Source organism: Arvicanthis niloticus, chromosome 26, assembly GCF_011762505.2.
Source record: "Arvicanthis niloticus isolate mArvNil1 chromosome 26, mArvNil1.pat.X, whole genome shotgun sequence".
Classification (NCBI taxonomy): domain Eukaryota; kingdom Metazoa; phylum Chordata; class Mammalia; order Rodentia; family Muridae; genus Arvicanthis; species Arvicanthis niloticus.
The window spans coordinates 35,187,032-35,206,032 of NC_133434.1; the positions used below are offsets into that span (position 1 = coordinate 35,187,032).

A 19,001-nucleotide genomic window follows, 5' to 3' on the forward strand; every position below is an offset into this window, starting at 1 on the left:
AACAGTCCCCCAATGTAAAGGCTACAGTATGTGGTGTCAGGGACCATGTTCACCTGAGGCTTGACTTGAAAGAGACAAAGTCGGTGTTTCTGGGAAATTTTAATAAATGGACAAGTAAGTCCTGGGAGTCCCATATAGGGAAGCATGCCAGCTCAGAGCATCTGTGTCAGTACGTGTTCCTCCAGGTATGCTTCAGACAGCAAACAAACAAACAAAAAAAACCTTCCAGATAAAGGAATGGCTCAATGGTGACTACAAGACCCTGGCCCAGCCATTGGGTTTCTATTTTAAAGCCCAGGGTTTTCTAGAACCAGGCCACTGATGTCATGGTTGACAACAACCATCCTGTCCCAGGAACTGAGTGCCTCTGCTCTCAGAATCAGCCAAGTTGCTATAGGGACTGTGGCACCAGGTCTTCAGGGTCAGCCAGACTGCCGTGGACATGGAGGTAGTGTGCCAAGCCTTGAGTCTGAGTCCTGGACCACACTGAGTCTGTTTCTGGGAAAGTTCAGTCTTGTAGTTGGACTTATTGCTACACCAAAATACCTGACAAAAGGAACTTAGTAAGGGAGGAAGAGAGAAAGGGAAGAAGGAGGGAGAGGAGATGGAGGGGTGGGCAGAAGGACTTATCTTTGCTCACATTTCAAAAACGCAGCCCATCATGGCAGGGAAGGCACAGCGGCAAGAGCCAGGGATAGCTAGTCACACTGCTTCCAGAGTCAGGAAGCCAAGGATGGATGCTGTGCTCAGGCTGCCTTCTCCTCCTCGTTCAGTGCAGGCTCCCAGCCCATGGAATGATTTGGGGTGTGCGTGCCTTCTCAGCTCAGTTAACTCAATCTAGACACCCCCTCACAGATACACCCGGAGGTTTGTCTTTGAGGCGATTCTAGATCTGTCAAGTTGTCAATCAACATCAACCATAACACCACACCCTGACTCCGCCTCCAGAAGTGCGCACAAATGACCTCTGAAAGCTACCATCGGAAAATAATGCTGAAGGAGCCCGAAGCTCTCTGAGCCTGTTCAGTTCTGTTGGAAAGAAAGGTTCCCAGACCGGTGGGGTATTCTGAGAGCCGAAGGAAAGCCCTCATCCGCTTCACTTTGGAAACCAGAGTCTGGGCTGTCAGAAGTGAAAATAATAAACAGGATCTAAGCCCACAGCACTGACAAACCCCCAAGATCTCACTGGGCATTCATAGAGTCTCACTGTCCCAGGTCAAGGACCGAAGATTAAGGCCACAGGAAAAACCTCACATAGCCGAAAACTCTACTGTGCAGAAAGTAGAAAGAACATTCAAAAAAAAAGCCTACTGGGAAGGCTAGCTACAGATTTTTGGCCAAACTTTGCACCACAGCTTGGAGTTGATGGTTTCACTGACGTTTGGAAATGAAGGCAGAGATAGTCTACCAGGGGTTCCAGTGGCTCTAATGAGTGTCGAACTCCCTGACAACCAGGGAACCAAGCAGCGTGACTATGCCAGGGATCCCCACCTCCAAATGGAAAACAGACTCAACTCTTAAGGCTCCAAGGCCTTGGGGGAAGATGGGGGAATTATAAACCAGTGACACCCACTTGTAGGGGCCCCGGGGAACCCCTCCTACTCAGGGTTCCATGACAGCAACATCGCTTTGAACCTTTGCAGTAACACCCTGCCCCCACCCTGAACTAATGTGGCCAAGAATGTCTCCAGATATTGCCAGGTGTCACCTGTGGGACAAAACCACCCGAGTCAGAAGCCAGGGCTCCAGACATTCTCTGGAATGGTTCCTACAGTTGAGGCCACCCAGGTGGAGACACCCCGGGCTGTGTCATGGAAGTTCAATGGCCCATAATTCTAGGTTGCATTTCCTGACCATAAATCAGGAAATGCAGACAGGCCCATGGAGAAACATGGGACGCCAGATGTCAGTCTCCCCAGCTGGGCCACACGCCTGCCTTCCCCCACCAAAGTGCTGGGCTTTTCCCCATGGATCTTCTGGGTTTATTTTTTCCCCAGATTCAGGATGCCTGGGGATGGGACTGGGAGGCTTATCTGGGAAAAGACTGTGTGGCACAGGGAGATTTGTTTGGATGGCCTTTGTATACACACTCCCAAGTACACCTGTCCCCAAGAAGGCCACTTTGGAGAAAGGTCTCCCACTGAGGACACAGGTTATCTGTAGCCAGAGTACAATGGCATAGGTAAGACCGAGCTTGCCTTGGTCCTTGCTCCTGACGTCCAATGTAATACTTAAACTCCACTCAGGGAGGGTAGAGAATGCCCTCCCAGCAGGATCAGGCACTGGGTGGAATTAGCCTTTCCCAGCACACCAGAGGGCCCTGAAAAGCCACAGGCACTTCTTCAAAAGCCTCACCAGAAGCCACAAACTTGGACTCAGCAAACTGACAGGAAGATAGGAACACCCTCCTCCCAGAGGGGCTCAAGTGGGAAACCAGAAGTAGAAGCTTTGGAGAACAGTGGGCACTTTCCTCTCTGCCCCATCTACCCTCCGACCAAAGACCCTCTGAGTCGCTGAGTAATTTTGAGAACGCTGCTGCCTCTCTCTGAACCTCATGTGCAGATAAGGGACAATCTGACTCCTCATAAGGCCTGTGTGGGCTCCTGTGAGCCTGGATGAGAAAGTGTGCCACCAAGAAGGAGAATACTCCTTTAAAATCAAGGAATTTTGGCAGTGATGGTGAAAAACAGGAATTTGAGTTCTGGACCCCAGTCTTGGCCTGGTCCACTGGGCTTCCCAGCTGAGTGGAACAGGGAGCTAATTAGAAAGCCTGGCTTTGAACATGACAAAGCATCAGGCTCTCCCCAAGATGGTTTATTTATAGTTGCCAAAGCATCCCACAGGGAAAGTTCTCCCTCCAGAGGACTTGCCTTTTTAACTGTTGGATAAGATCAAACTGCCTTTAAAAAAAAAAAAAAAAAATGCAGGGGAACTGTGAATCCAGCCAGCCAGCTGGGCTCACAGAGGGCTGGGGCTGGGGTCAGGGTGGGAACCCTACCTTCCTGTACTGCAAAAATTCAAAGCTGCTGCTGGCCGACTGCTTGCCAAGCACAGGTCAGGCCCTGGGTTCTATCCCCATGAGCATGCACACACACACAGAGAGAGACACACAGACAGACAGACAGACAGACAGACAGACAGACAGACAGAACTTTGATTTCAGACCCCTCTGCTTTCACTCCACGAGTGTTGGGATTATATTGTACACCATCATACCCAGTTTATGTGGTACTGAGGATGGAACCCAGGATTTATGTGTGCCAACTCTACCAACTACCCTACATCCCAGATCCCAGAGTCTGCCACCAACCTGGAGCTCACCAAGTAGGCTAGGCTGGCCGGTCAGCACGTGGGGACCACCTGCTCCTCCCTCCCCAGCACCAGTGTTAGGTACATGCCACCATTGCTGGTTTTCAAGAGTTCTAAGGACTGAATTCAGGTCCTTGTGGTTGCAAAGCAACCTGAGGTGTCTTCCCAGACCCGTAAGCAAAAAGAAAACCTTTTAGTAAAAGAAAACTGAAGCCCAAAGCCATGATCCAGGAGAGCCACCTTTGCCCTGAACTTCCCAGGAGGGGAGGGGAGGGCCACTGTTCTGACCAGCCTCCTGCACTGCTGGCCAGGTCCTAGTCCCCCCATTCAGTTCTTGCTGTTTTCCTTCCTGTACCCCCTTGTCATTCACACTAGGGGTGGGGAGGGTACAGAGACCCATTTCTCAGGAAATGATCGGACACTAGGGAATATAGACACTTCCTGCCTTCATACCCAGGCATGGCAGCAAGCATTCATCCTGCAGCCAATGGGTGAGCAGGAGGCACCCTCCAAGCCAGTGAAGAATCAAACTCCATGCCCCTGGCTCATCTACCCAACCCATCCCAGTCCACTCTGCTTATGCTCTGCCAAATAGCTCCCAGTTCCTAGGAAGCCAAACTCTGTCTTCTCTCAGACTCAAGGCCTTCGCACAGTTACTATAAAAGTCACCTAAGGCTTGGAGGAACGGGAATGTGGGGTATGTAACAGGAGATAGGGGCCGTTTAAAATCCCAAGGAAGTGTGGAGGATTTGCCCTGGGTTTGGAGTTTCTTTCTAGAATGTTCCTTTTTCTCTTTCCAAATTCACACCTTTAAGGTCAGCTTGCCCCATTTTGTGCTTAGGATGAGATGGAACACAACAGTCTCTGAGGCTTGGTCATAAGCCAAGATGCCCAGTTGGAAGCTGGGTTTCTATGTTACTACCCCTGGCAAAGGTACCCCAGGTGGCTAGTGGGACTTCAGAGGTTGCAAGACCTGGGGTCCCTCTGGCAAGCAGTCCCTAGAAACTGGGTCTGATGCCATGTTCTCCCTTGGTGCCAGGATGGGATCCTGCTGGGAGCCGTGGGAGCCTATGACTGGAACGGAGCGGTGCTGAAGGAGACAAACGCAGGCAAGGTGATTCCTCACCGAGAGTCCTACCTTAAGGAGTTCCCCGAGGAGCTGAAGAACCATGCCGCATACCTAGGTGAGGCCCTGGCAGCAGAGGGTGAGGAGGGCCCTGGGTTGAGGGGCCCATCTGTGCCTGTTGGCAATTCCAGACCTAGCTACAAGGCTGGCTTCCCCCTAGCTGTATCCCATACTGCATGCCAGCTTCTAAACACAGAATAAATGACAGGTAGTTCCCCATAGCATAAGTGGGCTTCAGTGGAAGCTTCTAGACTCTCAATCAGTTATCAGGGTCCCTAAAGCTTCAGTTTACATCACACTGGGCCTACTGCCTATAGGACCAAGTGCAAGTCTGGTTAACACCCACTCTCCCTTTTATTAAATAATTCTGGGTTTTGTTTTGTGTTTGTTGTTGTTGAGGGTTTTGTTGTTGTTGTTGTTGTTTTGTTTTGTTTCCTTTTTGTTTCGTCTTGTTTTTTGGTGCTGGGGATCAAGTGCAGGGCTTTGCATAAGTCAACCACACGCTTTCCACTGAGCTGCATCTCCAGGCCCTTTTCATTAATCCATGTACACAAGGGAAACAGAACTCAGTGCTTCTCCTCAGGCTTGGTTGAACTCCGTGCCAAAACCCGGCAAGGCCTACTGAGCACCCAGCACCAGAGACCAGCCTGTTTCCTCCTTCTGCAGGGTACACAGTGACATCGGTTGTGTCCTCCAAGCAGGGGCGGGTGTATGTGGCTGGAGCCCCCAGGTTCAACCATACTGGCAAGGTCATTCTCTTCAGTATGCACAACAACCGGAGTCTCACCATCCACCAGGCTCTCCGGGGCGAGCAGGTAATGGAGGGCAGGCTGCAGGGGGGCAAGCAGCGGGCAAGGGTTAGGGTCTGACCTAGGCAGACAGGGTAGAGGAACTTTTCCCTCTCAGCAAGAATGTCTACACCCATAAGCACTTCCCCTATGGGGGTGGGCACATGTCTAATTCTCTCTGTGATTGAAGGTGCCTGCAAACGCAATTACCACCCTAAAAGCCATAGAACCTGCACTGTCCCCTCCCCTCAAAGCCAGCCCAGCTCCTGAGCTACATTAGGGAGGGCTTCAGATGACTTCTTCCCTCCAGCTTATAGACTGCTTGACTCTTGGGTGATCTTTGCCGCTACCCTGCCCCGTCAGTGCCTCACGTGCACTGGAATGGAGGCTACAGGCAGCATTCATGTAGAGCTACCAGGCCTGGGATTCTCCTGGCCCTGGGGCATCCTGAAAGGACAGTTACCTCATTGAGCGGCCTTGTGTCATCTCTCCACCCCACAGCAAGACCCACAGGGACACCAGCTTTCCTCTTTTTCCTGGAAGTAAAGCTCACTGCTAATGCCACTGCCCCATTTAGGATGAGGCTGATGACCAGGCTGCATGGCAGGTTGTGTCAAACGGTCACGATGCCAGTTAGAAGCACGGTGGCAGGAACCAAATGAATCTTTGCAGCAGCCAAGGAAGCCTCAGTCCTGGGAAGCAATGCGGCTTCTCCAAGGCCTTACAGCAGGTTTCTGACCAGGTCACATTAAGAACCCAGGCTCTTAACTTCCCAGCAGTCCCTAGTCCAGGCCTTGGCATCTTCTCACTGACAACATCCTCTGGTACCCTAGACCCAAGCTAAGCCCCACCCAGGCCCTGACCTGCCTTCTTCCCTCATTATCTGGAGCCTGAGACCAGCCCATCCTACAGCTTCTCCTGCCCATGGCCTGTCACCAGGACAAACTCAGTGGGTCACAATTCTGCCACTCCTCTTCAAGGCCAGTGGGGCTCTGCTGTGCTTCTCATGCTCGGACTGGGAAACTCGGCCCTACTCCTGTCTGCCCCGCTCCAACCTGCGCCACTTCACTGCAGCATCACCCCTGCTCCACTCGACTGCCCCCACCCTCAATCCCATTATTCCCCCACCCCCATATCCCCATACCCCACACTCCACCTCATTCCCCAGCCCCCCACCCCACTCCACCCCACCCCACCCAGCTTCCTTCTGCTCCCATCTGTTCCAGCCTGCTCCAACCCACTCAAGGCCAGATCCTTCAGGGGGAAAGGCTAGACCGGGGAGCTTCAGGGAATTTGTTGAGAACCGATGATTCATTTCTGCCCAGCTCCGCCTCCAACATCGGGACAAGAAACCATAGCCCTGGAGGCAGCAAAACTAAGTTGATTCCAGATTACTGTGACCCACACAGCTGAAGCCTCAGGCTGTTTCCTTTCGCCTTATAATTACTCTATGGAGACATCTCTCTCTCTCTTCCCCACCCCAGCCCAGACTCATTATTTCCTTTTTCTTCTGTCTGTATTTTTTTTATCTTCCTCCTTAGAGGTTTTGGGTTTTGTTTTGTTTTTGAGACACGGTCTGATATAGCCCAGGATGGCTCTAAACTCACTATGTAGCCGAGGATTGCCTTGAACTCCCGACCCTCCCGCCTCCACCTCCCATGTTAGGATTAAGGGCATGCACCACCACACTTGGTTCATGTGGTGCTGAGGCTGACTCAGGGCTTCAGCATCCTAGACAAGCACTCCACCAACTGAGCCACATCCCTAGCTTGCATTAGAGTTTTTAGACCTCAGAATAGACTTCTGAGCTGAGCGTGGTGGCTCACTCCTTTAGCCCTGGCACTCGGGAGGCAGAGGCAGGTGAACCTCTGTGAGTTTGAGGCCAGCCCGGTCTACATAGCAAGCACCAGGACACTCAGGACTACATTGTTGTCATATGCCTAGAGATAGTGGCACAAGGAACGTTAGACTTCGGTGTCAGAGAGACCTGGCCAAGCAATAACCAGGCTTCTGGCGCTGGCATTCTTTGGGTTTCAAGTAACTAATGTATAGTGAAATAACCAGGCTAGGGTATAGGCTCAGTCATTATATGGAGGTGTGGTACTAGTTTAGCACGTACTAAGCCCTAGATTTAAGGCTTTCTCCTAATAGCATAATGTACCCATGAGCTAGCCCAAGGCTGTAGACTGTCTCACACAGGGCCCTACCACAGGTTGTTCCCTCTAACAAGCATTTATTGAGCCCATCCTGTGTGCCAAGGCCAACCCTCATGAGGCTCCTATGAAGGGAGCAGACCCTGGTGAACACAGGCACACTCATCACAGGCAGTGGGTGGGGAAGCACAGAGAAACCTTTCACAAAGCAGCAATGCATCTGCTGAATCCTGAGTGTCTGCAGGTGGGGAGAGTTGGGCTAAGAGATGTAAGGAACGGGAAAACTTGTGCAGATGGACAGACGCTGAGATCCAGCCAGGGCCTGGATCTTAGGGAAGAGAACTGACTGATGAGAGTAGGAAGGAGGCCGGTGGAGGAGGCTGGGGAGGGAGGCAGATCCCATAGGGTTATACCAAAGAGTGTAGGCTTTCTCCCAAACAACAGGTTGTATATGGCCAGGGGTTAGAGGCCAGGCTACCACGACAAGGGTTGGAAGCCAAGCCTAGAGGAAGAACAGTAGGGAACAAAATGATGTGTTGGCCAATATGGTAGAGGTGGGGGCAGAGCCAGGGGTCCTCAGTCTCTAATGAATGGTGGGTGGTACCCTTGCCCATATGGGAAGTGCTACACCAAAGGACAGAGAAGAGAGTGAGCACCGAGATGGCAAAGACAGCATCAATCACTCTCAGCAACGGGAACGCCAGTGAGCTCCTTGACACTGAGACTTGGAAGTGAACCAACTACTGTGACTTGATTAAAACCATCAGGGTCCATACCTCCCTCCTGAATCAGGGCAATCTCATCATAAAAAAACCAATCCATCACGGTTGGCTGCGGCACTCATGAACCCACAGCAGCTATGGTTACCTGGGCAAGATCAAGCCTTCCAGAGTAGGTGGGGGAGGGGCTCACAGGGCCCCACCCCCAACTGATGAGCTATTAGCGATCCATGGCTGCTGAATGAGTCATTCTTTGGAAGTGTGGCCAGTAGTACACACACACACACACACACATACACACACACACACAGAGAGGCAATGCTAAGTGGAGTTTGCCTGGTGTTGTTTAAGAAAAGAAGCTATGGTGTTGAGTTGAATGAGGGGGACTGGGTGGGGGGAGTTGGAGGGGAGAGCTGGATAGTGGATAGGGTTGTATTTCCTTACAGGCATTTCTGGAATGATCAAAGAATGCATTGCTTAAACACAGCCTTCATGAGGAAAAATATGTCCTGGAGAAAAGGTTCTGGTTACATTGTTATACCATAATGTTATACATTGTTATACTTTCATCTTCAGGGAAGATGAAAAACAGTCTCATTGTAACAATAAGAACATATTCATACATAGAACTGACAATGTAAAGACTCAGTAGAACGAGTAGAGGAAAATACAGTAAAAACTCCTGCTGGCTGGGGCTGAGTGTTAAGACTCTAAGTAACTTTTGTTTTTACCTTCATATTTTTTTTTTGTAGTTTCCTATTTTGCCATTATAATATTTCTGGGTCTTGTCACTATAACATATTGCTCATCGGGAGAATAAATAACCATAATTAAAGTTAAGTAATGGGGACCCAGCTCGATCCTTCTCCCATTGTGTGCCGCAGATAGGCTCCTACTTCGGGAGTGAGATCACCTCGGTGGACATCAATGATGACAGAGTGACAGATGTCCTGCTGGTGGGCGCACCCATGTACTTCAGTGAGGGCCGCGAGCGAGGCAAGGTGTATGTCTACAGCCTGAGACAGGTACTATGGCCAGGAGGAGCCAGGCAGCTCTGCAGGACATCAGAGCCCTGCTCTGACATGGCCAACCTCAAGGGAACCCACGTTCCTGAGAGGGTCAGTAGCACCTGCCGGAGCCAGCTGGAAAGGGCAGGAGCCTCTCTGCCCAGGGCTCTAGTATCTGGGCTCCTGTCATCAGAAGGGGTTCTGGAGCATGGAATGGAGAGAGGCCACTTGGTGTAGGCTGAGGGATGCCAGAGCCTATACTTAGTTCCTCAGCCTCTCCCTGGCCTTGGTTTTTACAGAACCGGTTTGTTTATAATGGCACTCTGAAGGATTCTCACAGCTACCAGAATGCCCGGTTTGGGTCCTGCATTGCCTCCGTTCAGGACCTCAACCAAGATTCCTACAATGACGTGGTGGTGGGGGCCCCTCTGGAAGACGGCCACAGGGGGGCCATCTACGTCTTCCATGGCTTCCAAACCAACATCCTGAAGAAGCCCATACAGGTAGGACTTGGGAGACCAGAAAGCAGCACCCATGTACTCCTGTGGTTCCACCATATGTTCAGGACCTCCCCGTCCTGTCCTCATACACAGCTTTATCTTTTCCACATCAGTCCAGATGAAAAGCCCAGGCACCAAACATTGATGTGGAACCACACACAAAAAGGAAATGAAGACAGAGGGGTTGGGGGAAAGAAACTCCCCTAATTCATGTCCTTTCTCCTGCACAGGAAGGGAGGAGAATGCCTTCTAGGAGGGGCGCAATGCTTCCTCCAAGTAGCCTGGGAAGCAGGAGTAACATGCTGCAGGGAGCAGGGCACAGGAACAATTCTGAGGGTTGGGGACAGAAAGTGGTCTCCAGTCCTAGAACTCCATTAAGAACAGAGAGTAGGACTCCAGGACCACATGGGCTGTCGGGTTCTCAGAGCTGAGGATTGTATCTATCTCTCCTAGAGCTAACCTGGCTCACAGTAAACACACCCTTTCTCCTCTCTCCTTGCAGAGAATAATGGCCTCAGAGCTGGCTCCCGGTCTGCAGCATTTTGGCTGCAGCATCCACGGACAACTGGACCTCAATGAGGATGGGCTTGTGGACCTAGCTGTGGGCGCCCTGGGCAACGCTGTGGTTCTGTGGTTGGTTCTCCTGCTTTCCCTAACTGGAGGGCTCTCCTGAGGGTTAACTGAACACAGTGTTTCAAAGGTCTGCTTCAGGGTCTTTGCCTCTTGATTCTACCTACTGTCACCCAAGTGAACCTTGAGCCCCTCCTAGAAGGCATTCTGCTCCCCTCCTGTGCGGGAGGAAGGACATGGATTAGGGGGGTTTCTTCCTCCCGACCCCTCTGATTTAATTTCCTTTTTGTGTGTGGTTCTACATCAGTGTTTGAGAGAAGCCTATGCATCTTCTTGTGCACTGCTACTTTTAGAATGTAGTCCTGGTTAGACTGGAACTCACTATGTAGACCAGGCTGGTCTGGAGCTCACAGAGATCCACCCGTCTCTGCTGAGATTAAAGATATATGCCTGGCTGATTGGAGCTTTTTAAATATATGTTGCTGAGATTAATTTCATCATTTAGGTTTTCTGCACTAACTTAAAACGTGAAGAAGAAAAAAACCAGCTAACTTTCCGTCACTCAGCACTGACACTCTCAGGTCCTGGCTGCACTTCCAGCCTTCTTCGTCAGTTGTGCTTCATGTGTCTCCCATTCAACCTCACTCCAGAGCCCAGTAGCCTTGCAGAGTCTGTGCCAACTGACTGCATCCGGCTCTGTGCTGTAAAACGTGTCTGCAGGAGGTAGTGGTGCATGCAGATTAAAACTTGAGACACAGCTTTAGAACATGTTCATGTCTCGCTCAGCTTAGTGTGATCTGGGGTACAGCCTGGGCATGGGATTCCTTTCCTGTTCAATTGTAAACTCACTGTGAAGCCAAGGATGGCTTTGAACTTCTCATCCCCCTGCCTCATCTCACCACCTCACCTTGTTTATGTGGTGCTGGGAATCAAGCTCTTCATGCATGCCAGACAAGCACTCTAACAACTGGGCGACATCCAGTGTACCTGGCTTGGTTGGGGTTTCTTTTCCTTTTGTTTTTCTCTCTTTCTTTTTTCTTTGCTTTGCTCAACTGTTTTTTTCCAGGTCTAGACCAACAGGTTGCTCTTCAGTGACAGGTTCTGAGAGAGAGGATCAGATAAGACAGGGGATCAAAAAATAAGGAGAAAGAAATTTGGGATTGGGAGGTCTTGCACAAACTATGTCTTTGCCAAGTGTCTTAGTTAGGGTTTACTACTGTGAACAGACACCGTGACCAAGGCAACTCTTATAAGGATAACATTTAATTGGGGCTGGCTCACAGGTTCAGAGACTCAGTCCATTATTATCAAGGTGGGAGCATGGCAGTGTCCAGGCAGACCTGGTGCTAGAGGAGTTGAGAGTTCCACTGCTTGTCCCAAAGGCAGCTAGGAGAAGACTGACTTCCAGGCAGCTAGAATATGAGGGTATTAAAGCCCATGCCCACAGTGACACACCTACTCCAACAAGGTCACACCTCCTAACAGTGCCACTCCCTGGGCCAGCATATACAAACCATCACACCAAACAAGCTAATTTGGAAGTATAGTATTTTATATACTATTTTCAAGGGGAGAATTGGAATGAAGTCAGCAGGAACCATCATTAACAGGATGAAATCAGTGGGAAGCTAGCCAAGCAAAGCTGCACAAAGGGAACACTGGGTATCTCCAGAGCACTGCAGCACACAGCAACCAGTCTCTTCAGGGGGAATAGCCAAGATCCCAGGTCCTGAAACTCTAACTCCTTCAAAGCTCTGACCTCAGCCCCAGTCTGCTCCTGAGCAAGGCCATAGAGCTAAGTTCCTTCTATCCTCTCATAGGGGCTTCTGAGAAAGCCTTGGGTCAGCCCAGCTCCCAACACTTCCTTTCTTCTTTTTAATTTTTATTTTATGGATGTTTTGTTTGCATGCATGCCTGTGCACCGTGTGCATACTGGTGCCCATGACAACCAGAAGACAATGTCAGATCCTCCTAGAACTGTTGCTACAGGTGGTTGTGAGCTGCCACATATGTTGGTTCTAGAAACCAAATCCAGGTCCTCTGAAAAATGCAGCCCTGAGACATCTCCCCCAGGCCCCCTCTCTCTAGTGGATTCAAATATATCTCTGGCCTGTGAGGAAGGATGAAAGGAAGTCAGTAGTCTTCAACAGGAACAACCCTGAAGAAAAGGAGAACAGGCTGTCCCAGAGCCCAGAAGCTGCTAAGCCCCAACCTTTCTCTTTGACCCTCTCCTGTAGCTTCCTGAGCTCTCTCTGCCCCATCCATCACTCCACACCCTCTAAGCAGGTTTTACAGACTCCACTCTCGACTGAATCTGTACCTCCACCCCAGGGTCCCAGGCAGGCAGTCAGAACTCCAGCCTTACCCTAGCTCACCTGCCTCTCTGTTCCAGGGCCCGCCCTGTAGTTCAGATCAACGCCAGCCTCCACTTTGAGCCTTCCAAGATCAACATCTTCCACAAGGACTGCAAGCGCAATGGCAGGGATGCCACCTGCCTGGCTGCCTTCCTCTGCTTCGTTCCCATCTTCCTGGCACCCCACTTCCAAACAGCAACCGTCGGTAAACCAGCCTCCCTCCTTGGTCAGCCAAGCTCCAATCTCTCTGGGGGGCCTTGTGATTGTTCTGGTTCACAGCCTGGGGCTTTCCCATAATGGGGTCTGAGTCCCAGGTCACATCCTGAGACACCTTTGATGTTCCTGCTGGATTCTCCTCTGATGCTTTTCCTTCAAGGGATTCCTGGCAGGGGCAAGAGTGGTGGTGAGCAGGGCTGATGGGAAAGGCCAGGGACAGAGGAACATCCCTTTGTGTTTTGAATGGGATGCAAAAGGCAGGCAGTAGAATACAGAGAGGAGGCCAGGAGTCAGCCAGACTAGAGGAACCAACCTGGACCCTGCAGTGGGGAGCTGGGAACACAGTGGGTCACAGCTGCCACCCAGCAGGGGCATGAGCTTGAGAACAGTCCTCTCCTTTTACCTCAGACTGAATTCAGGCACCCACTTCCTGGACCAGGCATCCCTGGAAGTGATGGATGCATTAGTAACCACAGGCAGTGTCCCCTTCAGTGATGAGGCACAAGACCGAAGAAGGGAAGTGGGCGGGGGAGTGGTGGAAAAAAGACATATCTCAGCCTGGTGACTGTGCACTTTTCCTGGATGTTCCATCTATGACAGGACATGAATTCAAGGACACAGCCACCAGAGGGCTACATGGGGAACAGAAGGCACTTGGCCATCCTATCAAACTTTTGTAAGCTAAAGAAAGGGAGAAAGACTGAGGGCCTCAAGCCACAGAATATAGACAAGAGTCCTTAGCATGAGAGAAGCCCTTAGGAGAAGCTGCTGAATGAAGGCCCAGAACACCAGTGTGTGGTGGGTGTTAGAGGAGAGCTGAGGAGGTCCTTTGTGGGCGGAGCTGAGTGACACTGCCCTCATCCCAGTCCCTCTCCTTCTCCCAAGGCTGTGTCCTTCTTTTGTCCTTCTTCCCGCCTCTCACACATCTCCTCCTCTTCAGCCTCTTCCTCCTTACCACAGTTCTTGTTCTCAATATGGAAGCTTCTGGCTTCCAGTTGCCTGTGAGGGATGAGGTCAGTGGCTAAGCAGGTCAGCAGTCTAGGGTGTGGATGAAGCCCCAGCTTGGTCTTACCCTCTTCCCACTTCCAGGCATCAGGTACAATGCAACCATGGATGAGAGGCGGTATATGCCACGGGCACATCTGGACGAGGGCGGAGACCAGTTCACCAACAGGGCTGTCCTGCTGTCCTCTGGCCAGGAACACTGTCAAAGAATCAACTTCCACGTCCTGGTGAGCCCCCAGTAGCCCACGAGCACGCCCTAAGCCATACAAGAAGGGTACAGAGTAGAGGGACATCTGTAGGAGAAATGAGAGCCCCATAGGTACCAGGCCAGTCCTGGGCTCTCAGTGGATAGCCAGGAAGCAGCATGGCTATCCTTGGCCAGTGCCCCTCCTCAGGTCCCAAATAAAAGCCCTCATGGCTATCCTGCCCCCCTGCCTTCCCAGATGTTCATCCCTAGAAGGAATGAAACAAGAGCCATCTAAGAAGATGAGGGAGAGGGGACCACCACCCATGGCTAGAAAGGAAAGGGCAACAGAGTTGGGCAGGACTGAAGACTGCATAAAGCAGGCAGAGGTGTGGACACATGGGCCAGTGGCATCCCAAGAGAGGTGGTGGCCTGATGCCCATCACCGAATGAGAAAAGGGCTTACCTCCATACAGAAATATCAGGTGTGCTGACCACAGCTCTAGAGCTCGGGCGCTTTTAGGCAGCTTGAAGCTCCCCAGTCATGTGTCATCCATAGTCAGGACTAACTGAATCACATGTTCATTCATTCATCCATCCATCCATCCATCCATCCATCCATCCATCCATCCATCCATCCATTCATTCAACATTATAAGCCCATATTTCAATGGTTGGGCTACACCTGGAAGTTTCTAGACTATTCCCTGCTGGGAAAAAAAGTCAGACATGCAGGTGGATCTTTTTAGCTGGGTGTGATAGTACATGCCTGTAATTTCATCACTCATGTTTGGGGCCAGCCTGGGAGAGAGAGAGAGAGAGAGAGAGAGAGAGAGAGAGAGAGAGAGAGATCAGAGAGAAAGGAAGGATACATAAGTGGCTTCAATGCCATTGGAAAAGCTGAAGTCACAAGTCTGGGAGGAGGAGGAAGGTGTCTTCCAGGCTTCCTGAAGGACCATGTTATGAAAGCTATGAGAGTTGGGCTTTGAAGGAGAGACAGGAATGTGGTGAAACTTCAGGATGCCAAACTGGCATTCGCTTCTCTACCCGGCACACACTTCTCACCCGCAGACCTTGGCAGAACCTTGATCCGAATGGGGACTTACCCTGAGGGCCACAGGCTGCTGTCCTCCAGCTCAGAGGGGTGCAAGTTCTGTCTGCAGTCTTGGCCCAAGAAATTATAGTCCCTCCCCTCTGAACTCAGACCTTGTCTTCCCACAGGACACTGCCGACTATGTGAAGCCAGTGGCCTTCTCCGTGGAGTACTCCCTAGAGGACCCTGACAACGGCCCCATGCTGGACAACGGCTGGCCCACTACGCTCAGAGTGTCGGTGCGTCCTGACCCTCTGCCACCCTGATTGCAGACCTGTGATGAGTATATGGCTGAGTCCTTTTTTCCCTCACCCCTCTGCCTCCTGTCCCCAGAGACCCACAGCTAGTAACAGCAGGACAAAACTCCTTTGTTGGGTCCCCGTGTCCTCTGTATAGGGAGGCACTGAGTGGCTTCTGGGGAAATAAGAGGCTCAGAAGGGACCTGTGACCCCGTGACCTCTGGTTCTTACCTCCCTACATTTTCAGAAAAGGACTGAGCTGCTTTGAGCTTGCTTTTGTGTTTGCGTAGTAACTAACTCAGTGACGGACTCTACCTGCCTGCTACTCAGTATTCCAAAGGAAAGCTTTCTTTTAGCCAGTGCTTCCAGCTCTAGGGGTACCCAAATCATCTGTTAACAACTTGGGGTGCTTGCTCCCTGAAGAGTCCACTCAAGAACGCCTCTCCATTTCTGTCTAAGCGGGCTGAGAGAGCAGGCAGGGTTTGCATTGAATTGTAAGCATTAGAAAACGGCTTAGTCATGCAGAAACTAGAGCTCCTCCCACAGCCTCAAAGTCACCAAGTGCTCGCTCGCTCGGATCCCTCCAGCATTGTGATGGGCTGCGCTGTCTCGCCCACACTCCCGTCGCCCCTCCCATCCTCCATAGAACCCCCATCCCTGCACACCCTGCCAGCCCTCCCCACAGCATCCATCCTCCCTCAGCCCCTCCCAGCCTCTCACCAAGCCGATCCTGTTCTCCCTTGACCCTTCTTTCCTATGTGAGTTACTGGGCTGGCATGGGAGGAAAGCTGCCCGATCCCAATCAATGACTTGCCTAACGCTGTAATTACAAAAGTCTGTACCGCAAGAGAATTGGGTGCACGCTGCTCGCTCGAGAAACCCGTGAGGCAGATTCATACGCAGTCACCTATGCCAGGACCCTGATGCCCCCAGGATCCTGACACCAGGTAGAGATGGAGAACATGAGTCACCCCAGATAGTGGGAAGGGAACTTCCTGCTGGAGGTGGCTTTGAGCTCGACTTTAAAGGACTTTAAAGGGCGATCTGAACTCAGAGCTGCAGAGCCGGGAGGGTAAAGAGTGGGGGAGGGGAGGGGCGGGAGAGGAGGACCCACTTTAAAGCCAGGAGAGCTGGCTGTGTGTCTCCAGGGTGTGGGCATGAGAGAGAGCCAGAAAGAGTCATTGAGTGTATTGGGGGAGGGGGGCACTATCTGAATTCTGAGATTACAGGTGGGTATCACCATTCCCAGTTTATGGGGTGCAGAGGGGCTGGGGTTGTGGCTTAATTGGCAGAGTACTTGCCTGCCAGGCTCAATGCCCTAGGCTCCCTCTCCAGCACGGCATAAACTAGGTGTAGTAGCACACGCCTGTAATCCCAGCACTCAGGAGGCAAAGCAAGAGGATCAGAAGTTCAAAGTCATTGTGAGCTACATAGCAAATTCAGGGCCAGCCTGAGCTACACGAGACCCTAAGCTAAGCCAGTTTGTGACACTGGAGTGCATCCTTCATCATCTAGCTAGAAGTTCTAAGAACTGGCTCCATCTTCTGCAAGCTTCCTGAGTGTTTGGCCGGAGACTTGAGCCACCAGGGCCCTGGCCCAGGCTTAGTGAAGTGTATGCAGTGTCTTTGCAGACAGCGTCCCTCTAACGATGTGTCTAACCTAGAGCCCAGTCTGTCTTAGAAAGAGCTAATGATGGCTGGCGAGATGGCCCGGCAGTTAAGAGCACTGACTGCTCTTCCAGAGGTCCTGAGTTCAATTCCCAGAAACCACATGGTGACTCACAACCATCTGTAATGGGATCCGATGCTCTCTTCTGGTGTGTCTGAAGAAAGCGACAGTATATTCACATACAATAAATAAATAAATCTATCTTAAGATGAAGAAGTGGAGGGAGAGGAGGAGGAGCTGATGAGACCAGGTCCCCTGTGCCTGTCCCTCTCACTTCCCACCCCACCAACACCAAGACTGCATCATTGGTGCTGATAGCTTTGACTGCCACTGATGCCTGGGCTTCAGCACCCAGACCCTACTGAACTGTGCTGTGATGAGCCACAGTGCACAACCCATGCTTCACCCAAGGCAAGCCTCTGAACTATATCTTGGGGTTCTGAAAGGATGGTGCTGGTGTCTCCAGTCCACCTTCCAGAATGTGAAAAAGAACCAGGTGCATTCTCCCTTGGCCCCAAGAGCTTCTAGTTCTTAGCCACCCTACCTCTGAGACCTTAAGCAGGCCAATGCCATTCACACCCTCCTGAGTGTCGCCCCACTTCCCTGGGTCTCTCTGCCTCTAGCCCTGCCCCTCCCAGTCCATCCATCTTCCTCCCTCAGCTTGTCTAGCAGGGCTCTCCTGTGCTAGTACTTGCTGGCTCCTGTCAGGTACAAGGGATGACCCAAGGCCTTCCAGGAATGGCCTACAGAATCTCCTACAGAATGGCCTACAGACCTCCGCCTGGTCTCTCTCTCCACAGTGCTGAAGTCGTCTCCTCCATTCACCACATCTCTTCAGCCTCAGGACCTTTGTGCTTCCAGCCTTCTCTTGGATTCCCCACTCCCCTGGGGCATCCAGCTTGCTCACTCGTGCTTCAGAACTCCGACCCACTGTCCCCACCTTGAAAAATCTTTCCGAATACCTACAGACCCAAAGAGCTAGCTAGCCCTACCTCTGTCTCCTTTGTCCCTGGTGTCTCTGCTTTTCTAACACATTTCACACGAGATCTGTCTGTTCACGTGTCAGTCATCCCCACGATCCAAGAGCAGATGCTGTGCCTTCCTCAGCAGCCTTCGTCTCCAACGTTACGTACCTCAGACACAGCAGACGGGCGGTTCCTGTTGACTGGAACTGTGCTCAGGAGCCTGAGCTGCCAGCCTGGCTGAGCACTCTTTCTTGGAGGGAGAATCCATGCAGGAGAGAAGGGATCAGCAAGGAGTGTGTTGGAGGAGGGCAAGGCAGGCAGAGGCCCATCTGGCATGGAGTGACAAAGGCTGGGGGCTCTGGATTCTAAGGCTGTAGGCCATGGCTCCCTCTCCAGCCACCCACACTGGCTCTCCTTGCAGGTGCCCTTCTGGAATGGCTGTAATGAGGACGAGCACTGTGTCCCTGACCTTGTACTCGATGCTTGGAGTGACCTGCCCACTGCCATGTGAGTGGCTCGTTGCCCCATACACCTTGACCTGTCTCTGCTGGTGGCCTGGCGCTCCCTGAGGGCTGGATTGTCCTAGTGCAGCTGTCTCACAGACAGCATGGCTCTGATACTGACAGAACAGTAGCGCTTCAAATTCCCCTGTGATCTCAGGCAAGTCCCTTCCCTGTCTGCTGGCCTCAGCTGCTCTGTTGAAATGGGCATCAGTAGTCTATTCTAACCTTTGCAGCTTCTCTGAGAATGGAACGCTTTCCATTACAGACCAAGCGGCTAAACAGATACAAAGTGGAAGTATGAAGCCAGGGACATGGCTCAGTGTATAGGGCACTTGCGGTGGCCATACATCGCATACACCAAGGGAAGTGACCAGAAATGCAAGGCCTCTGTGGCTACTTAGTGAGTTCAAGGTCAGTCTAGGCTACATGAGACCCTGTAAGAATTTGGGAGAGGAACTCAGGTGTGGGGGTACACCCCTTTAATCCCAGCATTTGAGAGGCACAGACAAGCAGATCTCTGTGAGTTCCAGGCCAGCCAGAATGGGATGAGACTTGTCAAAAAAAAGAAAAGAAAAGAAAGAGAGAGAGAGAGAGAGAGAAAG

General features: G+C 51.6%; 1 protein-coding gene across 1 annotated transcript in view; it reads left to right on the forward strand.

Moving 5' to 3' along the window:
- The window catches only part of Itga11 (integrin subunit alpha 11), a 106,866-nt gene that overhangs the window by 69,003 nt on the left and 18,862 nt on the right, over positions 1 to 19,001 (forward strand). Inside the window, exons 11-19 of the mRNA XM_076925711.1 lie at positions 4,349 to 4,493; positions 5,102 to 5,250; positions 8,980 to 9,120; positions 9,402 to 9,605; positions 10,105 to 10,235; positions 12,565 to 12,731; positions 13,832 to 13,974; positions 15,153 to 15,263; positions 18,318 to 18,403. Coding sequence (XP_076781826.1) covers positions 4,349 to 4,493; positions 5,102 to 5,250; positions 8,980 to 9,120; positions 9,402 to 9,605; positions 10,105 to 10,235; positions 12,565 to 12,731; positions 13,832 to 13,974; positions 15,153 to 15,263; positions 18,318 to 18,403 — 1,277 coding nt within the window. The remainder of the gene's footprint in view (positions 1 to 4,348; positions 4,494 to 5,101; positions 5,251 to 8,979; positions 9,121 to 9,401; positions 9,606 to 10,104; positions 10,236 to 12,564; positions 12,732 to 13,831; positions 13,975 to 15,152; positions 15,264 to 18,317; positions 18,404 to 19,001) is intronic.